Source organism: Neomonachus schauinslandi, chromosome 5 (genome assembly GCF_002201575.2).
Source record: "Neomonachus schauinslandi chromosome 5, ASM220157v2, whole genome shotgun sequence".
Taxonomy (NCBI): domain Eukaryota; kingdom Metazoa; phylum Chordata; class Mammalia; order Carnivora; family Phocidae; genus Neomonachus; species Neomonachus schauinslandi.
This window is the reverse complement of record NC_058407.1, coordinates 118,294,865-118,318,731: the sequence shown is the minus strand read 5'-3', so window position 1 is coordinate 118,318,731 and position 23,867 is coordinate 118,294,865. Positions and strand designations below refer to the sequence as shown.

Sequence of the window (23,867 nt, the reverse complement as noted above, 5' to 3'; positions counted from 1 at the left end):
GGGAACACAAGCAGGGGGAGTGAGAGAGGGAGAAGCAGGCTTCCCGCAGAGCAGGGAGCCTGATGCGGGACTCGATCCCAGGACCCTGGGATCATGACCTGAGCCGAAGGCAGTCGCTTAACCAACTGAGCCACCCAGGCGCCCGTCTTTTTATTTTTTTTTAAAGATTTTATTTATTTGACAGAGAGAGACACAGTGAAAGAGGGAACACAAGCAGGGGGAGTGGGAGAGGGAGAAGCAGGCTTCCTGCTGAGCAGGGAGCCCAATGCAGGGCTTGATCCCAGGACCCTGGGATCATGACCTGAGCCGAAAGCAGACGCTTGATGACTGAGCCACCCAGGCGCCCAAGATCATTCTTTTTAAAATGGGAAAATAGGGCGCCTGGGTTGCTCAATTGGTTAAGTGACTGCCTTCGGCTCAGGTCATGATCTCAGGGTCCTGGGATGAGCCCCACATCGGGCTCCCTGCTCAGCGGGGAGTCTGCTTCTCCCTCTCCTCTGCCTGCCACTCGCCCTGCTTGTGCTCTCTCTCTGTCAAATAAATAAATAAAATCTTTTTTAAAAATTAAAAATAAATAAAATGGGAAAATACCAGTTTTGAAGGATCATCTAAGTACATGATTCTACTTTCAAAAATTGTTAGCATTCTATCTATTCAGTTGGTATTTCCTGAGGGATTCTCTGTATTAACCTCTATACTGGGCACTGGTTTTACTTGTTCCTGAGGATAACAAACTCATGTTTAGGTGATATAATCAGAAATGATCAAGTAGGCATTACTGAGTACTAGAGATCACAGAATTGATGTTTTGGGGAAGAATAATAAAAATCTCAAATTCACATTCTTTCAAAATATGCATGGGAATTTGGTATGCCTCACATGTCGTGAGCACTGGTCAGCTTAGGTCCTAATGAGGGTGGCCTGGGGGCATAAATTACACTTCTTAGGAATAACTGGGTACATAAAATAAGCTATTCAGAACTAAATGCCATTCCAATGCAATATTCTCCTGAAAGTATTTAATAGAAGTCTGATATTTTGGGCGCCTGGGTGGCTCAGTTGGTTGAGCGACTGCCTTCGGCTCAGGTCATGATCCTGGAGTCCCGGGATCGAGTCCCACATCGGGCTCCCTGCTCAGCAGGGGGTCTGCTTCTCCCTCTGCCCTCTTCCCTCTCGTGCTCTCTGTCTCTCATTCTCTCTCTCTCAAATAAATAAATAAAATCTTTTAAAAAAAAAAAGTCTGATATTTTAAAAATATAACAAATTATAATAAAGTACTCTCATGACATCACTAATTAAGCACAGAGTAATGCAAATGATCCCAAAATTTGTGATTATACTTCATGCAAAATCATGGTTATGTCTGCATGGAGGTTTGAAATCCATTCACACCCTTTTTTTCCATTCACACCCTTAATTCATGATTCAAATATAGAAATGTATTACACACTATCTCAATACAAAATTATCTCCCTCAGACTTATTCGTCTAACCAGCACATGACTCCTTTCTGGAGAACTTTATTTTTTTTTTAAGATTTTATTTATTTATTTGACAGAGAGAGACACAGCAAGAGAGGAAACACAAGCAGGGGGAGTGGGAGAGGGAGAAGCTTCCCACTGAGCAGGGAGCCCTATGTGGGGCTCGATCCCAGGACCCTGGGGTCATGACCTGAGCCGAAGGCAGACACTTAACCGACTGAGCCACCCAGGCGCCCCTGGAGAACTTTATTTTTGAAGATTTCTACCACTATTATGCACTGGGCTATACCCCCTAAAACTTGAATTTTAAAATTCTGTCTAGCCTTTCCAGGTTATTTCTGTAGTATGAAATTAGTTATTTAAAATATATCTGTCACTCTTATCCTTGTAATAAACGTAGTAAGAAGCAAAGTGCTGTGAAATTTATCTCTCTCTAAGCTTGAGTGCTCTGTGTGATCTGATTCAAAAATGCCTAAGGAACAAAAATGCAAGGGTTTCCCTCATTAATTAACCACAGAGTAAAATAACTGCATTACATAAAAAACACACTTAGCAGACACTGACACCCAACAGTTTCTTACCTCTTGCTGTAAGGTTTGTGCTTAAATGAAGTGAGAGAATAGCTAAATGGTTTCAATGGGTCCCTTGCTCACCTTCTGACTGGTTCACTCACTCACTACACATACACACCCAACATCCTATTTTCAACCCACGCTTCACACAGCTGAGTGTCTATCTCTTCACCCACACTCACATCTCCAGAGGCAATGCTTTCCCTTGACCAATTGGTTTCTCAAGACCATTTGAGAAAGGGAGAAATAGGCATTGCGTTGGGTGATTTTGCTATGATTTTAAGGTAAATATTACCCCTTATGCCTAAGTCAATCACTTTGGAAATAAATGAAAAGTTACTTACACTAAGGATTGATTTTATTTACATTATAAATATCATCAAATCTAATGGTCCTGATGTTTACCAACTTTTTTTTTTGTAATATAGGAAAGGTGTAGAGGATCAGAATCCTAAAAGTTTATAAGGAATTTTAACAGATTTAGCAAGACTTTCAGAGGCCCACACTTGGAGAAAACAGTGGGACAGTTAAACTACAAAAATATCACTTAAATTCATTCCTCATAACTGCTTCTGGACAAGGCAGTGTTTCAAAGATCTGAAGCCTGACTTCTAAACCCTGTAGTTCGAAGCTTCGCCACAAGGGGCGCTGGGCTTCGCAGCACCACCTACGGATCAGATTCAGAGTCAGAAAAAGGCAGAAAAAAGCAGACCCCCAAGGAAAGCTTTTCATCACAGCCAGAGAAACAACTGTTAGGAAGAAAATGGAAACTCTGATAAGTATACCTTCATTATCGGCAAAAATGAAAAGTAAACAACACGTACCTATACAATGCCACATACCTATACCTCCAATTTTGGATGAAATTGAACTAAAAGCTGTCAAAGAAGAGAGTATAACCAGATTTTTATGTAGAACTTGCCATAAAATTAATAGTATTTCCAAGTCTGAATTTTACACAAAATCATATGCCTGTCCTTATTTCCATAACAAAATAACATCTTACTGATTTTGCACCAACTGTGAATGATCTAGAGAAATTTGTTTAATTGGTCTATATATATTTATTGAAGTCCAGTCCATGCCATTCTATAATGATGAATTAAACACATGTCAACCCTGTCCCCATGAAGCCTGCTGTGTGGTAATAGAGGAGATATTTAAAACATACACATATAGGGGCACCTGGGTAGTTCAGTCGGTTAAGCGTCTGCCTTCGGCTCAGGTCATGATCCCGGGGTCCTGGGATCAAGCCCCGCATAAGGCTCCCTGCTCAGCGGGGAGTCTGCTTCTCCCTCTCCCATTGCCTCTTTCCCCCATTAGTGCTCTCTCTCTCTCAAATGAATAAATAAAACCTTTTAAAAAAACATACACACATTTATAAAAATATATGACTAGTACAAATTGTGTTAAGAACAATAAGGAAAAAGAACTGAGAATAAAGGAGAGAGAGAAATACAATTTAAATTGGCAACTCAAGTACATGACCTTGAAGCCAATACTTGGGTGTAAAGAGATTGGCTGGGAGAGTGCTTGCCAAGAAGGGAAATGGGAGATTCTCCAAACCAATTAACATCCCCATTCAATTTGAGGACAATATTTATAATTAAATTTTAATGGCAATCTAAAATGTACTTTTTATGTTTCAAACCCATTCTTATCAATATGTCACATGCAATTTTAGAACAAACACTAGTTATTATAAATACAAAAGTTTCCTTGATGTTATAAAACTAAAAGAATTCCATTCATCACATAGATAAATTTCTAGTAATAAATTAAGATGATATATGAATATATTAAAAATTAACTGCTCTTAGAAGAATTTTTTAAGACGATGGCTTCAACAGTTACTCCACTAACATTTAAGATACTTATAAATACACCAATCTCATTATCTTGGCAGACAAGATTTCACTTTAATTTTTTTACTGATTTTTCTCTTAACTACTTGACCATAATTTTATGTGCCTTCTAGGTTTAAACAAGGAAACTTTACAACTAGGGGGGCAAAGCTATTGTACAAGGTAGCAGGAAGGGTTTTGTGTTTCCACTACCTTTTCTGGGTTCAATCCCACAAAGCACAATTTACTGGTAAATTGGGAGAATTCTGCCCCTTACTTTCTCATTCTCGGCTCTTCATCAGGCAGCTCTTACCGCCACAAACCTTGAGCACCATCTCCTCACTCCCCCCCTTCCCTGACACAGTGATCCTGGTACCATCTGCTCTCTCCTTCCCGCCCCTGCCCCCAGGTCCCCTGCTTCTTGCCATTCCTAAATCACTTTCCTTCTTGATATTTCTTTGCCTTTGAGTGCTCCTGTATTCACAATCTGACATTAGGTTAGGAGCAAGAGAATATTTAGGTGGTCTTCAGAGTTGCCGATGAAAATAATAAAGCAAACTTTCTGCCCTTGTCTCTAGTTCATACACCTGAAAATACAAATGGAACATATCAAGTTCATTCCAGAAGTCCTATATATTCACCTACCCACTTTTCCTTTCTTCTGATGAGCTTTTACACTATGAGAGCAGCAAGAATGTCATGGAGAAAATAAAGATGATAGATATAATGTAACTTGCAAATTGCAACCTGCTTAGGTATCTGATTGTCAGTTGCTACAGGATTTGGATTTTTTTAAAAACCTGCCTAAAAACCGAGATAGGAGCAAGTGGTAGGATTTCTGGTGACTGAATTTGAAATATCAAAATTAAAGCTCAAATACCAAACTTTTCTGCTAAGAACTCTCAAATAAGATCATGAAGGAATGAATTTCCGACTGGAATCTAATGGCCAGTGTGGCTATTCCTGCTTCAATCTGTGCGTAAATTCCTGTAAAAGTGCAGAGTGAAAAGCTATTCTGAATATCGGCAGTTAAATTATTCTTGTGAAGTTACATAGCGTTTCTATTAGCCAGGCAGCATTTCAACCCTGACAACAAGCCTAAGAAGTAGGTATTGTAGTCATTCCCATTTTACAGATGAGGAAGCTGTGTCCAGGGTCACTGAACCAGCAAGAGGCAGAACCTGGAGTTTAGCTCAGGCAGTCCTGCTCCGGAGCCCATTTTCCTAACCTCTCAACCAAACCGTACTGTTTTTCTAGAATCTGCTGCTTCTCCTATACAGTCGATGGGAAGTCTTTGTCCACAGAAAAAGCCGAAGAAGAGTTGCTGAATGTGCGCTACTATGCTCTGCCTCTTCAGGCCCTGCCCATCTTGGGCCCTGGACAAGAATGTGTCCCCAGGCTCTTAGCGCATCCACAGCCTCCTGAGTCATAAAGTTGTTTTGTAAATGAGAGTGCCTTCTACATCATAAAACAGTGAATATGAGGCGCACCGACATTCAGGTGTCTCTCTTTTACCCTCTTTGCTCATTTTCACCCCACGACCAGCAAGTTGTCCCAAGTTCTGAGCACCCCATGTGTGGACCAAGATGGTAGCATCCCAGCTGGCCTCCAGGACGCTCTCCTCTCATGCGGCCTTATCTCCTGCACAGTGCTGCCATGCTAACCTTCCTTAAATAGTATCTTCTTCACAATGCTTCTCTGCTCAAAATTTTCTGTGACAATTCATTTCCTACCTGAAGGAGGGTACTTGAGTGGAGGGTACTTGAGAGACTATTGTTAAAATGGTGAGAAGTAGTAGTGGTGACTCCTTTTCTGAATTCAACTCTACAGCGCTCCCGATTATTACATTTGAAATCACTTTTTCTTCTGTACCTTTTCTTGTATAGAACATATTATTCCTATTCTGCTCCATAAATATGGCCTGCAGTCCAAATGAATACAACACTGACCCACTTACCATCAACACAGCATCTCAACTCCTCCCAGATTTCCATGTGTATTTATGATTCCTCTCTCCTTGCTGGGAGTCTCTCCTGTCTGTCAGACCCCTTTTCTCTGTCCTGCACATTCCCAGCCTTTATTTGGGGTCTTCCCCTGAGCAGACCTTTCAGTCCATCTTAGCTCAAATCTACCTGTTACACCAAACCCTTCCAACTATACACCCCTCACTGATGTCCTTCTCCACACTCACAGGACATGACAGATAAATGCTTTACTGGCATTTCTCTTTCTACTAATAAATTTGAGCATCATTGAAAATGTTTATTGACTATTTTTGTTATTATGTTGCTCCTCTATAACTGTTCATTCATCTCCTCTACTCATTTTTCTATAGGGCTTTAGTCTTTTTCTTTTCACTATTAAAGAATTTTTTATACTCTAGATATAAAAATGTTCTCATCATTTGCATTACAAATGCTTTTCCAAATATTTGAAGACCACTGCTCTTCTTTCTACATTTTAAAAAGCTTTCCTCAGACACTGCCTTCTCCATAGACAATCTAATTTACTTAATTTATTCAAATAGTTCATTTGATTCAAAATGCTTAAAAAGTCTGTTTGGATTCTAGCTGGAATTGCATGGGATTTTTTTTTAGAAAAAATTTTCAAATTTTATTTATTTTTTTAAAATAAACTCTACCCCCAACATGGGGCTCAAATTCACGACCCCTAGATCACGAGCTGCGTGGTCTACTGACTGAGCCAGCCAGGTGCCCCTTGTGTGAAATTTTTAAAATTAATTTTGGAAGAATTAACATTTCTATGATACTGAGTACTGAGCCTCCTGAGCTAGAGCATAGTTGGTCTTCTCATTGGTTCAGATGTCATTTCATGTTCTTCAGTCTGATTTTATAGTTTTCTTCATTTACACCTCTCCATTTTGAAATGTCATCCAACTTTTGCAACTTGAAGAATGCATATTTTCAAAGGTGAAAACACCATAACTATATAAAAGTTGCTTTTGATGCTATTATTTTTAACTTGGCAAATATTATCATTTTCCATTGAAAGAGTTTTAATTCTATGGTCAGGTATGCTTAACTATCCTTTTATAGCTTCTGGATCTCCGGTCTTTTTAAGACCAACTCTGTCATCCCTATGTGATATATATATTCTCCTGGGTTTTCTTTTAAGATTTTAAAATTATTTTATTGTTTATATTCACATCTCTAATCCATCTGGAATTCATTTTGTATATAGGTTAAGATTCAGGTCCAATTTTATTTTTACTCTGATGGATGGAGAGTTATGTGAGCACCATTTATGAACTAATATAGCTTTTTTCCCACTGACTTGAACCAACACTTTCATCATATATTAAATTTTTATACATATTGGAGTCTATTTCAGGATTTCCTATTCTATCCTACTGATTATTTTATCTCTTACTGTACTAATCCCATATTGATTTAATTTCAGTGGTTTTATATTATGTTATGGTAACCCATAACTTAAGTTCTCCTTCACTGGTCTTCATTTTCATACTTCTAAAGGCTCTTCTCAGGCATTTCCTTTCCATTCAAACTCTAAGATCATTTATCCATATACTTGAAAAAATCTATTGGCTTGTAATTGAAATTGCATGACATTTGTATATTAATTTGGGGAGAATCGCAATTTTTATCTACCGAGACATTCAGCCAAAAACATGACATGTCTTTATACTTTTCAGATCTTGTTTAATGTGCTTCCATAAGATTTCAAAGTTTTCTTCATTTGCATCACCTCTTTCTTATTTTGTGATTAAATTAGAGCATATGAAAATCGATATTTTATTACCTAGTTAAAAACTGTGTGTATGTGTGTATAGATAGACAGCAATCTAATTATTGACCTAATCTAATTTAATTGATACCACAGTTGCATAATTCTAGAAATCCTAGGAAATGTGACAACATGGCTAACCTCATTGAAAAAGGTTAGACTTTGACCAGGAGAAAAGAAAACTTTGTTTTGCACTTAAAATTGGACTCATTTTATCTCTTACTGAAATTTGTAATTATTGCAATCCTATCTGAAATGGTTTCAGAAACATTATCTTTGCATATTCTTGCAATTAAAGATATTATCTAAAATGAAATAGTTTCCTGTGCCACTAGAAACAAAATCTCTGAATAAAATCATTGTGGAATCATCACTAGAGTCTTACTTGACTAGAAAGTTTAGAAGCTTCCACAGCATGTTCGAAATCTGGTCTTCCAATTACAGCAGGCTCTTTATTCATTACTCCTTGCCCTTTCTTGTATTCTGCCTAAAATGAATAAATAAGAGAATGTTAAATATTTCTACTTTCCAATGAAGAATTACATTAATATTAGCTGAAATAAAATATAATAGACCCTCCGTCCATAAAAAAAACATTCCTTACAATACACCGAACACAAAAATGCTGACTGGTAGAACAGAAATTGACTTAGTGTGGTTAATCAAATTCAACTTTTTTTGTAGTAAATTAATTATTAAATTTGAGTCTATGTATCCTGTCATCATCATTGTGCTTATGTATAAACACTGAAAAAAAATTAGGAAAAATTACTGGAATTGAGATCCTGCCTTCTGCAGACAGATAGCTTGTATGGCTCCTTTCATCTTAGGAACTGATTTAACTCCGTTTGGTTAGCATCAAGTTAAATCTTGTAAATAGTTATTAATTTTTAAGTGAGTATAGTCTCTGTTATTCAAACATTTGGTCTGTGTGAAGCCATCATTTTAACCAGGGTGCAAGTTATGTTTAAGTAAAATGGTATTAACCAGTAAGGATATCTTGGAGAAGATATGATAAGAAAAGAGCCAAAATGTGTAGAAAATGTACAAGGGTAAATGGTGGCAAAAAAAGAATCTGCACAATTAACAGTAGCACAATAGAAACAAGGCCAAGTGAAGTTCTTTGGGACAGGGAAAGGTGAGAGACCACATGACTAACAAAGTTGACTTTCAGGCTGAGGCATCCGAACATTACCTTAACGCCCGAAGAGCACTTACTTCTCTTAAAGTATGACAGCATTAGCCATAGTCAAGGTGAATTTGGGCAGTTTCTGCATATACCTGAATAACTTACACAGTCAAATGGATATTTCAGATAAAAAAACTTGAGATGTCATTAATTCAGATTGATTAATTTCACTAATTAAATTAACCATTCAACCACCAAAGTCATGTGTTGTCTCCTGAAAAAATAAGAAATCCTTTCTGCTCAAGATAACAAAGAGATTACATTGCTTATGATCTTGGAGATCTGTGTTGCCATCTTGATGTCTGGTCTGTTGAGATCTGCACTGTACATGTGGGTGTCCTGCACATCTTTTCTATAAGAAATCTGATCAAAGAGACAGTTTTGATTGAGAGAAAGAAAAAGAAGAAATTAATAATTTTATAGAGCTACCAATCTTAATGTCTATACATCATTTATCCTTGTCATAATCATCTTAGAGAACCCACCGACCATAAATTGTTTTTTTAATTTTTTTATGTACAACATTTATTTGAATAGATACATTATTTTCTCTCCCATACCTAAGTCTCACTAGCATTACTGCATTTGAACTGGATTCATACAACCTAAAAAATGTGAGCCCAAGACTTGGGCACAAAATCAATCTTACAGAATCTTACGGAATTCTTATGGAATTATCACCTTAAAAGCATGTCATTACGTGTAAGAGTGTATGTACATATTCACATACAGAATATCCTCAGCAAGGGCTTTAACTTGCCCATCACACAGTTTCGACCTCCAGTGGATGCAGGGTAAGCCCAGTACATGAGTGTAGAAAAATCACTTCCTGGGGTGAGGGTGTGTGAAGCTGCTCCTCTCCAGCTCTCTCTTCTTTTTCTGACTGGACTCTTATTAAAATGCCCATGTCTGGCAAGTCTAGTCATGTGTACTGATATTTTTATTACCTAGCAAATATCAATGCAGTGACTTGAGCCTCCAAAAATAAAAGCAATGACATTAAGGAACATCCATTCTCTGAATGCACATGAGATACAATCAAACCAAAGTGTGGAAAATAGACATTTAAAGAGAAAAATGCATGTAAATTTTACCAAATGTACTTTAGACAATGGTGGTTATTTAGATTAACTCCACTGACAAACAGGAGGCAAGACCAGATGAGAACTGGTATAACGTCCCACAGTCAACACCTCACCAGTCTGTCCATTTCTCTGCTTCCTGAGGTCAGTCATGAGCTGAAGGAGTATTTATCTATTTTCCAGATGTAATTCTATTTGGCAATATCACCAGGGGCTGGTCGACTTGTCTATTACATTAGTTCTATTAAAGATCTAACGCAAAGGGGGCAGCAATGGTCATTTTTAAGACCTTCATTTTTTCAAGGCATAGAAAGGTAAAACACAGAAATGTAAAACAACATCAATACAAAATGCACAATTAATTATATTTGTACAAAACAAATATTTCTATTGTTGCCTGGAGACTTTCCACAATAGCATCATTTAAGGTACTTACTCAAAAATTAGATTCCTGAGGTCCATCCCCAACCCTACATAATAGAATTTCTGAAGAATCTGCATTTTAATGAATTCTCCTGTTAATCAATATGAGCCAGTGTTCTAGATAATATCAATGTATCTTGTTATTTTCCTTTCAATTTCCTGCAGAGTTAAGAAAACATTTGTACTTTCTCATTTCTTTCAAAAATAATATCAGGTATAGGAAGTGAAAGGCTCCCTACGCATTATATTATTTTATTTCAGTGAAATATTTATATACATTTCTATTTACTCTTTTAAGGGCTTGCATTTGCCTCACCACCAAGACTGTTTTTATTTGTTTTTATTTTTTTTAAAGATTTTATTTATTTGACAGAGAGAGAGACAGCGAGAGCAGGAACACAAGCAGGGGGAGGGGGAGAGGGAGAAGCAGGCTCCCCGCTGAGCAGGGAGCCCAATGTGGGACTGGATTCTGGGACCCTGGGATCATGACCTGAGCTGAAGGCAGACGCTTAACGACTGAGCCACCCAGGCGCCCCCAAGCCTGTTTTTAAAACAATGTTTATAATCATGAATCTAACGAGTGAACACAACTTCAATAGAATTAACATAATTTCAGCAAGAACATCTGTTTTCTTCAGTATTTGTTTTCATAGGCTTTACTGTCACAAGTAATTCAGGTAAGTTTCGTGCACACAGGTAGCAAAAGAAACATGAAAATAGGCTGAAAACTGAGTTATATTGTTGGGTGAATTTTTTAAATCTTTAGGGGTTTAAAATTAAGCCAATTTCATTGGCTTCAAATAACAACACGCTCATGTGCCAATGATGGCCAATCAACCTCCGCCTGCACTCGGTTAAACACAAGCTGTGTAAACAAAAACCGACTCTCAGGTGAACACAAACCAAAATTACTACCCACCTACAAGACTAACTGTTTCTAAGTTACTGCATTCATACGGAAACCACAGGGGGGTAATGTCTTTTGTTTAGAAAAGAATGAGGATAAAAATGGAAACCCTTACTTTTTCAAAAGAGCTGCAACCTTCCAGAAATCTAAGCTTTGTATGGGTTACGTAATTATATGCTGCTCAGCATAATGACTGCGTGAAGAGACGTGAGGGGCACAAAGGCGGAAGGAGCAGGACTCTGAATAGGGCCCCATCATCCATGTAAATTGCAAATTAGAGGCCGGCATATGTGACTCAAAACAAATATTAAGATTGACAAGAGCTGCAAATTCAAACAAGCGGACACCACAGAGCCACACAGGAGAACAGCACGGGAGCCCGGTCACTAGTCAGATCTTCCAGGATACCACTGCGTGGGGACATCCCACAGGAACGGGGCTTTACATGGAGAGGCGCAGGGCGGTAGGCTCCTGGTCTTCACGGTCTGCAAGGATGTCTGAACTTGTTGGTGCAGCAACATGGCTGCCTAAGAGCGCTGCTCATCTTCCTCCTCCTAACCCGGGTCTGAGGGGAGCTCACCTGACATTTCTCAAATGTCTGCACTATGTCTTTGCTCCGTTCTGCAGTCTGTCAGAACCCAGGAAGAATAAAAACAGTATATGGTAGAAGAGAGGTGTGGCAGGGTTTTGGGTTTTTTTTTCTTTTTTCTATTTCCTGAATAAATTCAACCCCTAAGTGCTAACTGTATTGGAACAAGGGACTGGCCTCCATTCTTCAGGTTGTCTTCTCATGACAAGATGGTGTTCTGTATAATACTGTTGAATAAGAAGAGAAGAAGAGACTCCTGAAAATCATCAGCCCAGGATGGGTGCAAGCTTGAGGGTCAATGATTGATTTTACCTCGTTTGTTTGTTTGTTTGTTTGTTTGTTTATTTTTAAAGATTTTATTTATTTATTTGACAGAGAGAGACAGTGAGAGAGGGAACACAAGCAGGGGGAATGGGGGAGGGAGAAGCAGGCTTCCCGCTGAGCAATGAGCCCAATGTGGGGTTTGATCCCAGGACCCTGGGACCATGACCTGAGCCAAAAGCAGATGCTTAATGACTGAGCCATCCAGGCGCCCCTTACCTCATTTTATTTAATGTTTTGCTCCCTACTGCATCCTCAGAGCATGGAAGGAAAAAGCAGGAAGAGGGAGATGGGAGGAAGGAGGACAAAGGAGAAGAGAGAAAAGAAGGAGAAGGGGGAAGAGGAGAAATAATAACACCAATAATAATCTCCACTTTTGACCATTTACTATGGACCAGGTAGCATATTAAGGACTTAACATTCACTGCCTCACTCACGCATTTCTTGAATGTATGACCATAAGGATTTACACACCTTACACCAAGTTCTGTCTACTGCTCTTCTTTTTCAAAATTTTTCTTAATTTTTACCTATTTATTCTCATAAATGAACATTAGAATAATTCTAGTCAGTTCCACAAAGGAAACAAATGAAACTTCAGTGGGCATTGCATGCAACTCAACCTACAAAACGACTTAGGGAAAAATTTCTCAAAACTATTTCAGTCTGTTCCCAAGAGAAAAAGGTGAATTTCCCCACTTCTTTAAACCTTGTATTATGCCTTTCAATGAAGTTTCATTTCCTTCTCGAGGTCCCACATGAGGCAAAAAAGTAATTATCATATGATGATCATTTCCTTATACCTTGATCTTATATCCAAGATAAACTGCCTTTTCTTTTTAATAACATATAACAATATACAATCTTATCTGTAAAGACTGACTGTGGTTTCTTCCTCAGGAACACCTGAAATTATTATTATACATGCTTGATCTCTTCCTCCTTTTTTTTTTCCACTAAATTTCTTTCCTGGCCCTTTTCCACATATCTGGGTCATTTTCCTAAGTTATGCCTCTGTAATGGACATGTGTAATTTCTGTATCGGCCTGGGGTTTTTTATTTGGAAACTGCCCCTCCCTCTCATTCCGTGTGATTTGGTGGGGCTGTCCAAAGCAGCCTACCTTCTTGGCGACAGGGGTGGTGACATGACAGGTTGTCCAATCATACATCTCATCTCTTTAGAAGCCACAATCAATAAGAGGGCAGACACATAACCCAGGGAGGGCCAGAGTCACTGATGGATCTGAGGCTGGAGGGAGAAAGAGCTTCTGTCCTTCCCTCTGGAATGAGCGGCTCTAGGGATGATTTAATTCTGGAAACACCAGCTGTCATCTTGAAACCATCTAGACAGTCTGTCCGAAAGCAAAGCCATGAGATGGGGAGGGACAAAGAGTCCCAGTGACACTGTGAGCCTCTGGATCCAGGTACACCTAAAGGTTGCTTGAATTTCCAATTATGCAAGCCAATAAATTCTCATGTTTTACTTAGCTAACTTGAGATGGAGTCCTGTTGCTAAACCTAGAAACGCCCGATTAACACAGTCTCCATTTCAGGTTTTTCTGCAGTGTCAAATCTGTTCTTCATTGCCTCCAATAAAGATATTAATTCTATCAAATTTGTTTTGGAATTTCTTCCTTGTCTCGCCATGTTCACTTTGTCCCTCAGTCTGTACTTTCATCATTTTATTGTCTTTTAATCTCAGCTTGTTCCCTATAATCTTGATCTTTTTTTTATTATGTTCAGTTAGCCAACATATAGTAGTACATCACTAGTTTTTGATGTAGTGTTCAGTGATTCACTAGTTGTGTATAACATCTTTTGCATTTTTTTTTTTTACATCTGTGCAGAGGGTCCAACATGCCAGGCATTGTTCTGAGCACTTTACGTGCATGAATGCATTAAATCATCATCCCACCCTTGTTGTGCTGCATTGTCTCTGTCCAACCAGGCTTCCTCAACATTCCCTCCCAGGACTGGAACAAGTTATCCACAATCCCCTTCCTTGTATTGTTCTGAGTTGGGCTTGGCCAATGAGAGACTCAGATTTATGTCCTTGGAGATGCCAAGATTGAGAGATGAGGGGACAGCCAGGATGGCAGCCACAGACAGACCCCTGTGGGGGAATTAAGGCTGGTGAGCAGACTTAAAGAAATCAAACCCAACTGGCCCAGAACCATCATTCCCTTTGCCACTCTGATGAAGGTTAACGTGATTCTTGGTGAGAAGAGACTAGAAAGGATTTACATCTTAAGTTTGGCAGAATAGAAGGGCATAGTGGGGCCTGTATTTAGTTATAATCTGGAAGCACTCGTGCAGTCATTCCCAAGAAATACTTTTATCCTAAACTCTCACATTAGAGATGCCCCCAGGTATCTCACATAGGCACATGGACTGGAAATTCTATCTCAGGCTTATTTCTGTCTGGGCATCCTGTATGTAAAAAATGAGTAAAGGATTAGATTGTAAGTATTATTTTTATGAGAGAATGTAAACCTTTTATATACAGGTAAACCTAGGATCTGACATTCATCAGAAGGCAGAAAAGTTTTCCATCTCCTAAAAGATGGAGTAAAATACTGAGCTGCATCTTTCTCATTATTATTGTTGTCATTGTTTATAAAAAGCATTTTAGAGTTGATAGAAGTTTTCTTATTCATGAGTTAATTTTACCACCACCACAATCTTGTAAAGAAGGCAGAATGGGTATTACTAACTATTCTTGTCTCAGAGATGAGCAAAACACTAATGTATCTATTTTAATACTAACTCCCAAAGTGCTGTTATTATAAGTCACATCGGGGAACCACACAAAACCATGACAGCCTCTCTAGTATCATTTTACTGATTTATCTCTAAGCTTTTTCACTTTCTGATGGAATAGAAATTTTATCTCCTGATAAGTTTTTCTTACCATTAAGAATATATATATATCATTCTTAAACATGAAGTCTCTTGTTTCCCCTGCTGAATACTTCCTTCCAATGCACATTGAATTGATTACCAATATGGTGTTTTGGAAGAGTTTACCACTCCAATTTCATCACAAGTCTATACAGACCACATTACTTACAAAACTTAAGATGGCAGTTCAAAATTTGTTTGACTTCCTTCAGAACTATTGGGTTTTGCATCTCTGATAAGATTGATGAGAACTAATAATGTTACTGGGGTTTTCATTTTGAGCCCTTCTTTAGGGGAAAGTAACCGGATAGATTATCTCTAGTTTCTCTAATTACATTAGAAGAATTTGGCAGGGATACATCCTTAAGATAAAAAAGGATTTAGATTGGCTGTTTTTAATCATTTCTTGGTTATAGTATCAACAAGATAGGTAGTTATATGGGTTCAGGATCATTTTGAACATGCCCTTCTGACCTAAATGCTTCTTAATAGAAATTTCACAAAATTTGGCCCTTTTCTCAATCTAAGCTCTGTTAATTATTTCAAATTGACTATGAAATCATCCTAACCTCTCAAATCACCCTTTAAAATTGGAGGGGGACCAAAGAGGACTCATATTTTATGGAGCTGCTCCTCTGCAAAGCCCTTTATATATACACCATCTCATTTAATACTCGCAAGAGCCCAGTGAGTTGGATACCACTGCCCCACTTTACAGATGGAAATACTGAGATTTGCAGATATTAAGTAACTTGTCCAAGATCTTCCAGGCAACATGTGGTCTGACTCTAAATTCCTTTTCTACTATATGCCTCAGTGGAGGATATTCGGATAAATGATCTCCCCCCCATTCCGTGCTCACTGAATTGGGGGGGACAGAAGAGACTAGTGCCCCTAGAACGACTAGTCTTCCTCTTGAAACTGTGAGTTACACAGAGGTGAGAATTCGGTCCGCCCTCACAGAAGTCCTCTCCCCATCCTCTTCTGCCTATTCACACTTCTAAAGGCATGAGGGAGAGAACAGTTCTGAAAGGAAAAACACGCCCTTTGGCCCACTGATAAATGTTCTAATAAAAGTTTGAGCTGAAAGGAGGCAGAACTTAAAAGGTTTAAACGCAGTTGGCCCAGTTTCTTGGTTCTCTAACAGATACTGGAAAGCTGACTTGCTCTTGGTAGAAACATAAAATAAAAGGTCAGCAAAGATGCCTTATTTCTAGGCAAATCAGATGTACGTGTGACAACACATTTTCTTTTAAGCTAAATCAGGTCATTTGGAGGCATCATGTAAAGGGACATCCCACATTACGGAAGGGTAATTCTATTAGTAGATTCTCTGCAATGGGTTTCGACGGACTGAAGTTTTGTGGGAGACAGAGTTTTGTCTTTTGTGGAGACGCACCAGCCTCACCTATGAACCATGAGAGGTACTTGCTTTCCTGTGGCTTTCGAGACCTAGGTTTAAATTTCATATTGTAGGGACAACAAATGTATTCTTCTAAGTGCCCTGACTCTAGGGGAATATCAACTACTTCACAGGTAGAATACAAATATCATTCTCACTTTAAATCTGAGTAAATAGTCTTAAACACTTTCTAAATCCTATTATATGTACAAACTTTGCATGTGAAGGTCGAGCCGAGTAGGCAGAGGAGTGTAAGTAAATACATCCTTCTCCCATAAGTACACAGTATTGAATGGAAGAGAAAAGGCCTTTATACTCTATTCCCTCAATCCCTCAATCAAAGACCTTTTAAAAGAAAAGGCAGAGTTAAAATAATAACCCCAGTTCTATGATAAGGAACTTCCGTATTTGAATTTCATTGAATTATAGAGTTGGAAGCAGCCTCCCGAGGGTCCGTGTAAGGCGCTCCAGCCCCTCCCGGGCCACCGCCGACCCCTTCGGTCCTGCAGCTCCTTGAATCTGTTGATCTAAATCCTGATGATAACCTATTTTGTCCCACATTTTAAAATTTTCATTTAAAATCTCAACCAATAACCAATGCCTTTTAAGAGGCATCCGGAAAGGGTGGACTTGGGAGTTTGACTCTTTCGTCTCATTTTCTTCATCTACAGAATGGGGAATCAGTACAGGGATTTTGTGAGAGTTGGAAACAATGGGAGTCTTGGCAGAGTTCCTGTTGCGCAGCCGTGCTAGCTAAGTGGTAGTAATTATGGTTATGACCGTCATTCTGTAAGCAAACCGTTCTTATGAAGCATCCCCTTCAAATGGCCTTGCTGGTAATTACAGACGTGTAGCTTTCTCATCTCTCATCCAAGTTAAACCATCTTGGGAAACTGTCTTGGTACTGGCATATATTTACACATTGGAGTGAAAATGTAAAACCTCACTCCATTTGTACTTAAGCAATGATCTATTGCAATTTAATACAGATAACTGTTGCCATCCTGGAAAGAGGTACTGCACAGCTGAGGCTCTGGGGACACAAGGTCAGCCAAGCCCCATTCAGTAAGGGAGCTAGGTGGTGAGACAGAGCCCATGGGAGATGACACAGTTGTTTCAGGTAGCTTCCAAAGAAAGGGAGTTTCTTGACCCAACTAAGGCAGACACCTTTATCTGAACTGATTGTAGCCCATTAAGAACCTAACGAACAATTCCTACATGCCTCCTAGAGAACAAAGAACTCCTAATGGGGAGACTGAAATTTCAGGAAGAAATTATTCTTCTAGGCCACCAGGATAATGGTGGTCATTGAGCAAACACACGGAAGTTTTGATGCACCTGCTAACTTACAACTTTATAATCTTCTAACTTACAACTTTTAAAAGAATTTATCTTCTATGGGTTTGTTTCCTCTCCCTTGGTTTCTGCTAAGTCAGCCATTACACATCAACTGCTTTCATGTTCTCCATGGGTCTTAAGTTTGACCATTTGCTCTCCATATGTGTTCCAAAAGAGACAGTAGTGGGGTACTATCTCACTAGCCTTTGTGAGGGACTATTCCCCAGGCCAGTGGTTTCTGGTGTCCTTTCTCCCAGTTCTTCTACAATTCTAGACTGGAAACTACGAGAGCTTTACCATCAAGTCAAGGGCACTCTAGGAAATGCCAATAACCCAATAGGTCCAAGGCAGAACTTCCAATATCTGCAAGGACCTGACATTTTAAAGACATTCTACAAGGTTTTAATGACTTTTGACAGAGTAATTCAGATGAATTTATGACTGAACACTGGGAGATTTAAAAACAAGAAATTTTAAAGTTCTTTTTGAAGAGGAGAGTTGTAATATGTAAATTGCAACAACATATCCATTAGCCCTGATGTGGGTAACCACGATTTACCAGAAAAACAAGAGGGAGGGGGTCCTTACATTACTCTGGTGTTTATTGACCTCCATGGCATGTTTGATGTCAGGTGGCTCCTTCATATGGGCATAATCTGAGAATCCTCTGGCAGCATCGTGTTTCTGCTTATAGGCAACCTTTAAAAACACAAATCATTGTTAGTTTTTTCAGGGGCATACTACATTCTTACCTGTTAAATTTCGGTGTTTTGCTAGGAGTTTGTGTATTTGAATCCCACCACTGATGGTCATATTTGCCTAAGCCTCTACAGCAAGAGAATATACTCAGGGTTAGAATCCTAAATCTGACTCTTTCCTGTTTGTTGCAAAAGTCCTTGACCATATGCATGCTAAAATCCCCACTCATATTCAGCTAGCTTAAATCTCAGCTATGGTTTTGGGAAACCTTCCAAATCTATGAGCTCTTAGGGTCATAAATGTCCAAGGTTTAAATCTTGGGAAAGCAACTGACAAAGTGGGGAAAATGACCAGATATTTAAAGGCAAATTTTTCATTTTTAATTAATTGTTATGACTTTTCTGCAGGCACAGCTATAATACAACATAAACCTCATTAAATGCCCCAACCTTTGGGAGAAAATAAAACATGCACGCAGATTTCTGAGATATGTCAAGGTCTGTCCTGAGGGAAATGAGCATCATGCCAATGTCATCCATTGCTACCATTTCAATTTGTTCCCTCCTGGGATGGACAGAAGGCATGAGAATGATTACTTCAAAAGTAGAAGTAACCAAATTCAATGATAGAGTTAGGGAAAAAAAAATTCAGAAGACAGCAAAGAAATTATCCCTTTATTCGCAGTCTATTCCATTATCCTATGTATTTCCTTCGCACTTTTTAATTACTTTTGTTTTATTTTTATAGAATTACTTATTTTCTGTCTTCCCTCATGAGAATGTAACTATCTAGCTCAGTGAATGCTCAGAGCCCAAACTAGTGCCTGGCACAAAGTAAGGATCAATAAATATTTGCTCAATGAATGAATGAATAAAAATAAAATAGGAATGAATGAATAAATTATTTTAAAATTAATTTTAAATAGATATTAAGTTTTATAATAAAAATATTAAATGGAGTTAGGATAACTCGACACAGGAGAATAGAGGCAATTTAAAGAGAAAAGCTGGAAGAGTAGTCACAAGAACAAAATAAGATCTAATTTTTAATGGAAAGGAATAACAGCTCAACTTAAGGAAAAACTTTTTACCAATACTAGCTCCTTGAGAGCTATGCCTATATCTTCTTACATATCTTTTAATATCCTGTGCCTCTCATACTGAATGACAGAGAGTAGAAATGCAATAAATGTTTAGCGAAAGAGTGAATAAATGAGTTTATTAAATATTCTCATGAACTTAAACCCCTCATGGGTTTTAATAAACTGTATTAACCATTCATTTAACTTAGATAATATACTTGTCTAGAGGATTAAGGTGATATTTACAAAACTAATTTTTAAAAATAAAATCATCGCCTCTTACCACAAAGAAAGAAAGCCATTTCTTACAACTATCAATATTTAAATCTCCTCTCTGGCTCCCCCACCAAGTTCTTCTTGAAAACGTTTACTGAAATGGAACTCACGCTGGGGTGTCACAGTCTCTAAATTGTGGAAGCTTTGACACAAAGCCCCTCCCTTAATGAAGCCCCAATACGTCTTCCTCTAGCGGCTAGTGCACTGGATGGAACTTTAGGTGTGGGCACACAGCTGACAATGCCTCCCATTTCTCCAGACCATCTGCACGGAGTAAGGTCGTGAGCCCCTGTACCCCTAAATGCCCTCCTCTGCACAATTTCCAATTAATCCACCCTTTCTTAAGATGCCCAGAATGTTCCAGATATGGTCTGACCTCTCTTAATTAGAACTGTCCAATTTAGTCTGGGTTATGATTTCTTGTGTGCTTGCTATTATTCCTGTATCCATAGATCACAGTGTTTTCCTTCTGATAACTACGTTGAGATTCCTGTCACCTAGTGTCCTTAAGCCTTGTTCAGTTCTGCCCCACTCTGTCTTCACATCCAATCCGGTATATCTAGTTGATTATCAGGACTCACACGCAGCACCCCGTTATTTCAGGGATCACTCATCTTGTTAGAGTCTGTCCATTGATTTAATCCATCAGGATATCTAATTCTCATGAACATATCTTTACATTTTCACCAATTAGTTATGTTAAATAGGAAACCCATTAAGGACCTCCATTTAAGTTGGCAAAAACCATTATGTCAGTTCCATTACATTCTATATTATAACTTTGGGGGAAAGGAGGAGGAGTTTAGTGGGTGACCAGGTCTATTATGCCAAGAAGAAACCTTTATCAGATTTGTTTCTTCTTCTTAAATAAAAGGAGATAGCACGTACCTAGCTCCTTTTTGCTGTGTGCCTAGTTTAGTTTGTATGACTTGTGACTTTATAAACATAATCAATGCAGCTGATCATTTAGTGGGTTATCATAGAAATGGTGAGTCATCAAGCACAATTTTAAAAAGCACTCTTTCTTTAAAAGGCTCTGTAATTTTCTACTTGCAGCATTAAAAGTCATTTCATTTATAGCTACAATGAAGCACCACTTTAGAATTAAGATTACATCAAATTGGAGGCAGCTGAACTTTAATTTATCATATTGATTTTCATCCTTAAAATAGCTAATGGAAAATCATGTCAAGCTAATAAATTTTCTGATAAATTTGATTTCTTAGGATTTGTCATTATTGTTTAGCATTTCCCTAGATTAACACTGTTTTCTTCATACTTGAGAATCAAGGTCGCCTTGCTACTGGATACCTAACTAGTGGAAGACATTTGCAACAGTCTTATATACTTATATATAAATATGTTTATAAAAGTAGTACATACATTTATCTTGCATATTTGATAGCATAGTATAGCATAGTATATTTTTATATCATATATATATGTGTATATATATATATATATATATATATATATATATATATATAAGATCTCTATACATTTCTAACTTCAGGATATTTTACAACTACTATATAGGTAAATGCACTGCTAGGCAGGACCCCGGAGCCACTATGGATAAAAACATAGGCTGTCAAACATCTGAGTCCAGATGCCTGAGTAGCCTGTATCAGTTCTGTGATAAGAGATTATTTAGCCTCTGCCTGAAACAGCCCTGGTGAGAAGGATCTCACCATTTCATGGCATGGTCCATTCGTTTCCAGAAATTCTCTTTGTGGTCTTTGTTTATAAAATTTTTAGTGGGGGATATCTCGTAAAACGGCATCCTAAAATCTCCACATCTCTCTCTTTTTTTAGAATGACTTCCCCTCAGTCATTTTCTGTAAGGAGCATTAATTTAGCTCTCTTCACCTTATCATTCTAGTTTGGATGTAAGCAGCTGAGAATGTTTGCAAATTGATTTTAACGTAACATTTTGATCCAGTGTCCTCAGTTTAGGAGACTTTTCATTAGAATCCAGAACACCTTGAAATTCCAGAATGTGTCAACCACTCTAATTTAGGTTACCACAAATCTGATACAATTTGGACACAGTAAAATGTTAGTTCTGTAATTTTATCAGACACTGTCAGATAGTTTTACTTTCTTGATAGTCTTATTACCAGGTAAGCTCTGAGAACTGCAATTTTAGCAACAATAAAATTGATTTATACAAACCTCAAGAAGTATTATTACATTACACTGAAATGTTATTACATTACATTATTCCATTGAAATAGATACTTTATTCAGAATCCAGGTGTTTCCTTACTAACAAGTTCAGTGACTAATTACAACAGTGGGCAGTGTTGGGAGCACAAACCCGTCTTTCCCAGGGGCATACTCTACTATAGCATAACACATGCTAACAAGGCAAGAGACAACTTATTCTGGGGGGAAAAAAAGACTCCACAATATACAGTATGGATTATCTTCCATGTTAAGTCCTACACTGCATTGTATGGTGACTAACGTAACATAATAAAATTAAATTAAATTTTTTTAAAAAGTCCTATATTGCACATGTTCGTTTCTGCCATAAAAAGTGAGAAAAGTTGGGCACTTTCACACAATGAGGATGTAAATATCTGCCAAGGTTACCTTCCCAAGTATAAAAATAAGAAGAGACTATTCTTTCTTGCATAATTGTTATTTGTCACATATCAACTGTTGGATTGTACTTATTTGCATTATAAAGTAGTCTGTTTATTATCAGCAAGTGGCTAGATGACCAGATGTTGTGAGGGAAAAAAAGGGACATATTAGTCATGGTCAGCCATGCAAAACTCTGATATCATATATTTTTAGCCTCATGTTGCACAGCTGAGATTAGTTTACTGCCAAGCTGAGTACACAGAGGACATTTAAATTTGTAATAATAAAGTACTTAAAGATGTTCTCAAAGGATAACAATGCTCAGTCTTTTTCAAGAGTACTTTATTTTAAGACTATTTTAAAATTACCTAGGCATCCTCTACTTAAAACTAAAAAGATTTTGAAGGAAGAAGTCAAGTTGTTTAATAAGCAAAAGAGTGGTGGAAATGGTAAGAAAGAGGTGATGCAGTGTGTGATTAAGAACCCAGACTCTGAAGCCAGACTATCTATGTTCATGTGTTGGCTCTGCCATTTATTGGCTGTGTGATCTCAGGCAAGTTACTTAACTCCTCTGTGCTTCAGTTTCCACATCTCCGAAATGGGGCTATCTCTGGGAGTACTTATGCGGGTTAAATGATATAAATATATGTGAAATGTATAGATCAGCACCTGACACATAGTAAGCATTTGTATGTGTCCATTATTATTTTTAACCTAAAATGTAGCATTAAGAATATTAAACTACATAAAAGGAAACATTTCCTTATAAAAGGAATCAACAAATTCAACAAAATCCATTTTACCAGTATTTACTGACTATCCCCCTGTGTGCCAAGGACTGTTCTAAGCTCGGGGGTAGAGCAGAGAACAAGACACAGGAAGTCCCTGCTCTCGTATCACTTAGGAAGCCATTTCATAAAGTTAAAAAAAAAAAAAAAACTGTGCTATGGAGAAAACAAAACAATAAGATGACTGAGAAAGAAGTGAAATATTCTATTTTGAAATTCTGTTTTAAGAAATACAACAAATTAAATGTACTATGTATTCCTTATGTCGAATGTACCAAAGGGGAAAATTACTCTTCTGGACTCAAAATGAGCTTACAGGATGACAATTCTTGAGTTCGTCTGCAACTTGCAATCACTAAAATGGCCACTTCCACCTGAGATACTCCACAGGAAATCCATAATCCACAGAAAAGGAAATTCAGGAACCTCTCGCCTAACTGAGGAAGCACAGACTTGTGGATCCTGAATTTAACCATTAACTCGTTACGGGACTTTGAATAAACCACTGGAATGTTCTCCACTTAGAGATCACATGCTAAATCAGAAACAGGTTTAATATTTGCTGTCAGATTTTATTTTTTTAAGATTTTATTTATTTGACAGAGAGAGACACAGCG

At 38.0% G+C, this 23,867-nt stretch overlaps 1 protein-coding gene across 3 annotated transcripts in view; it reads right to left on the bottom strand.

Moving 5' to 3' along the window:
- NEBL (nebulette) overlaps window positions 1-23,867 on the bottom strand; it is a 342,628-nt gene that overhangs the window by 70,876 nt on the left and 247,885 nt on the right. The window contains exons 5-7 of one of the 3 annotated variants that reach the window (XM_044915535.1): window positions 18,403-18,513; window positions 9,113-9,214; window positions 8,048-8,149 (exon numbers count right to left, since the gene is read on the bottom strand). The exons of the other annotated variants lie outside the window; for them this stretch is intronic. Coding sequence (XP_044771470.1) covers window positions 8,048-8,149; window positions 9,113-9,214; window positions 18,403-18,513 — 315 coding nt within the window. The remainder of the gene's footprint in view (window positions 1-8,047; window positions 8,150-9,112; window positions 9,215-18,402; window positions 18,514-23,867) is intronic. 3 annotated transcript variants of the gene reach the window in all.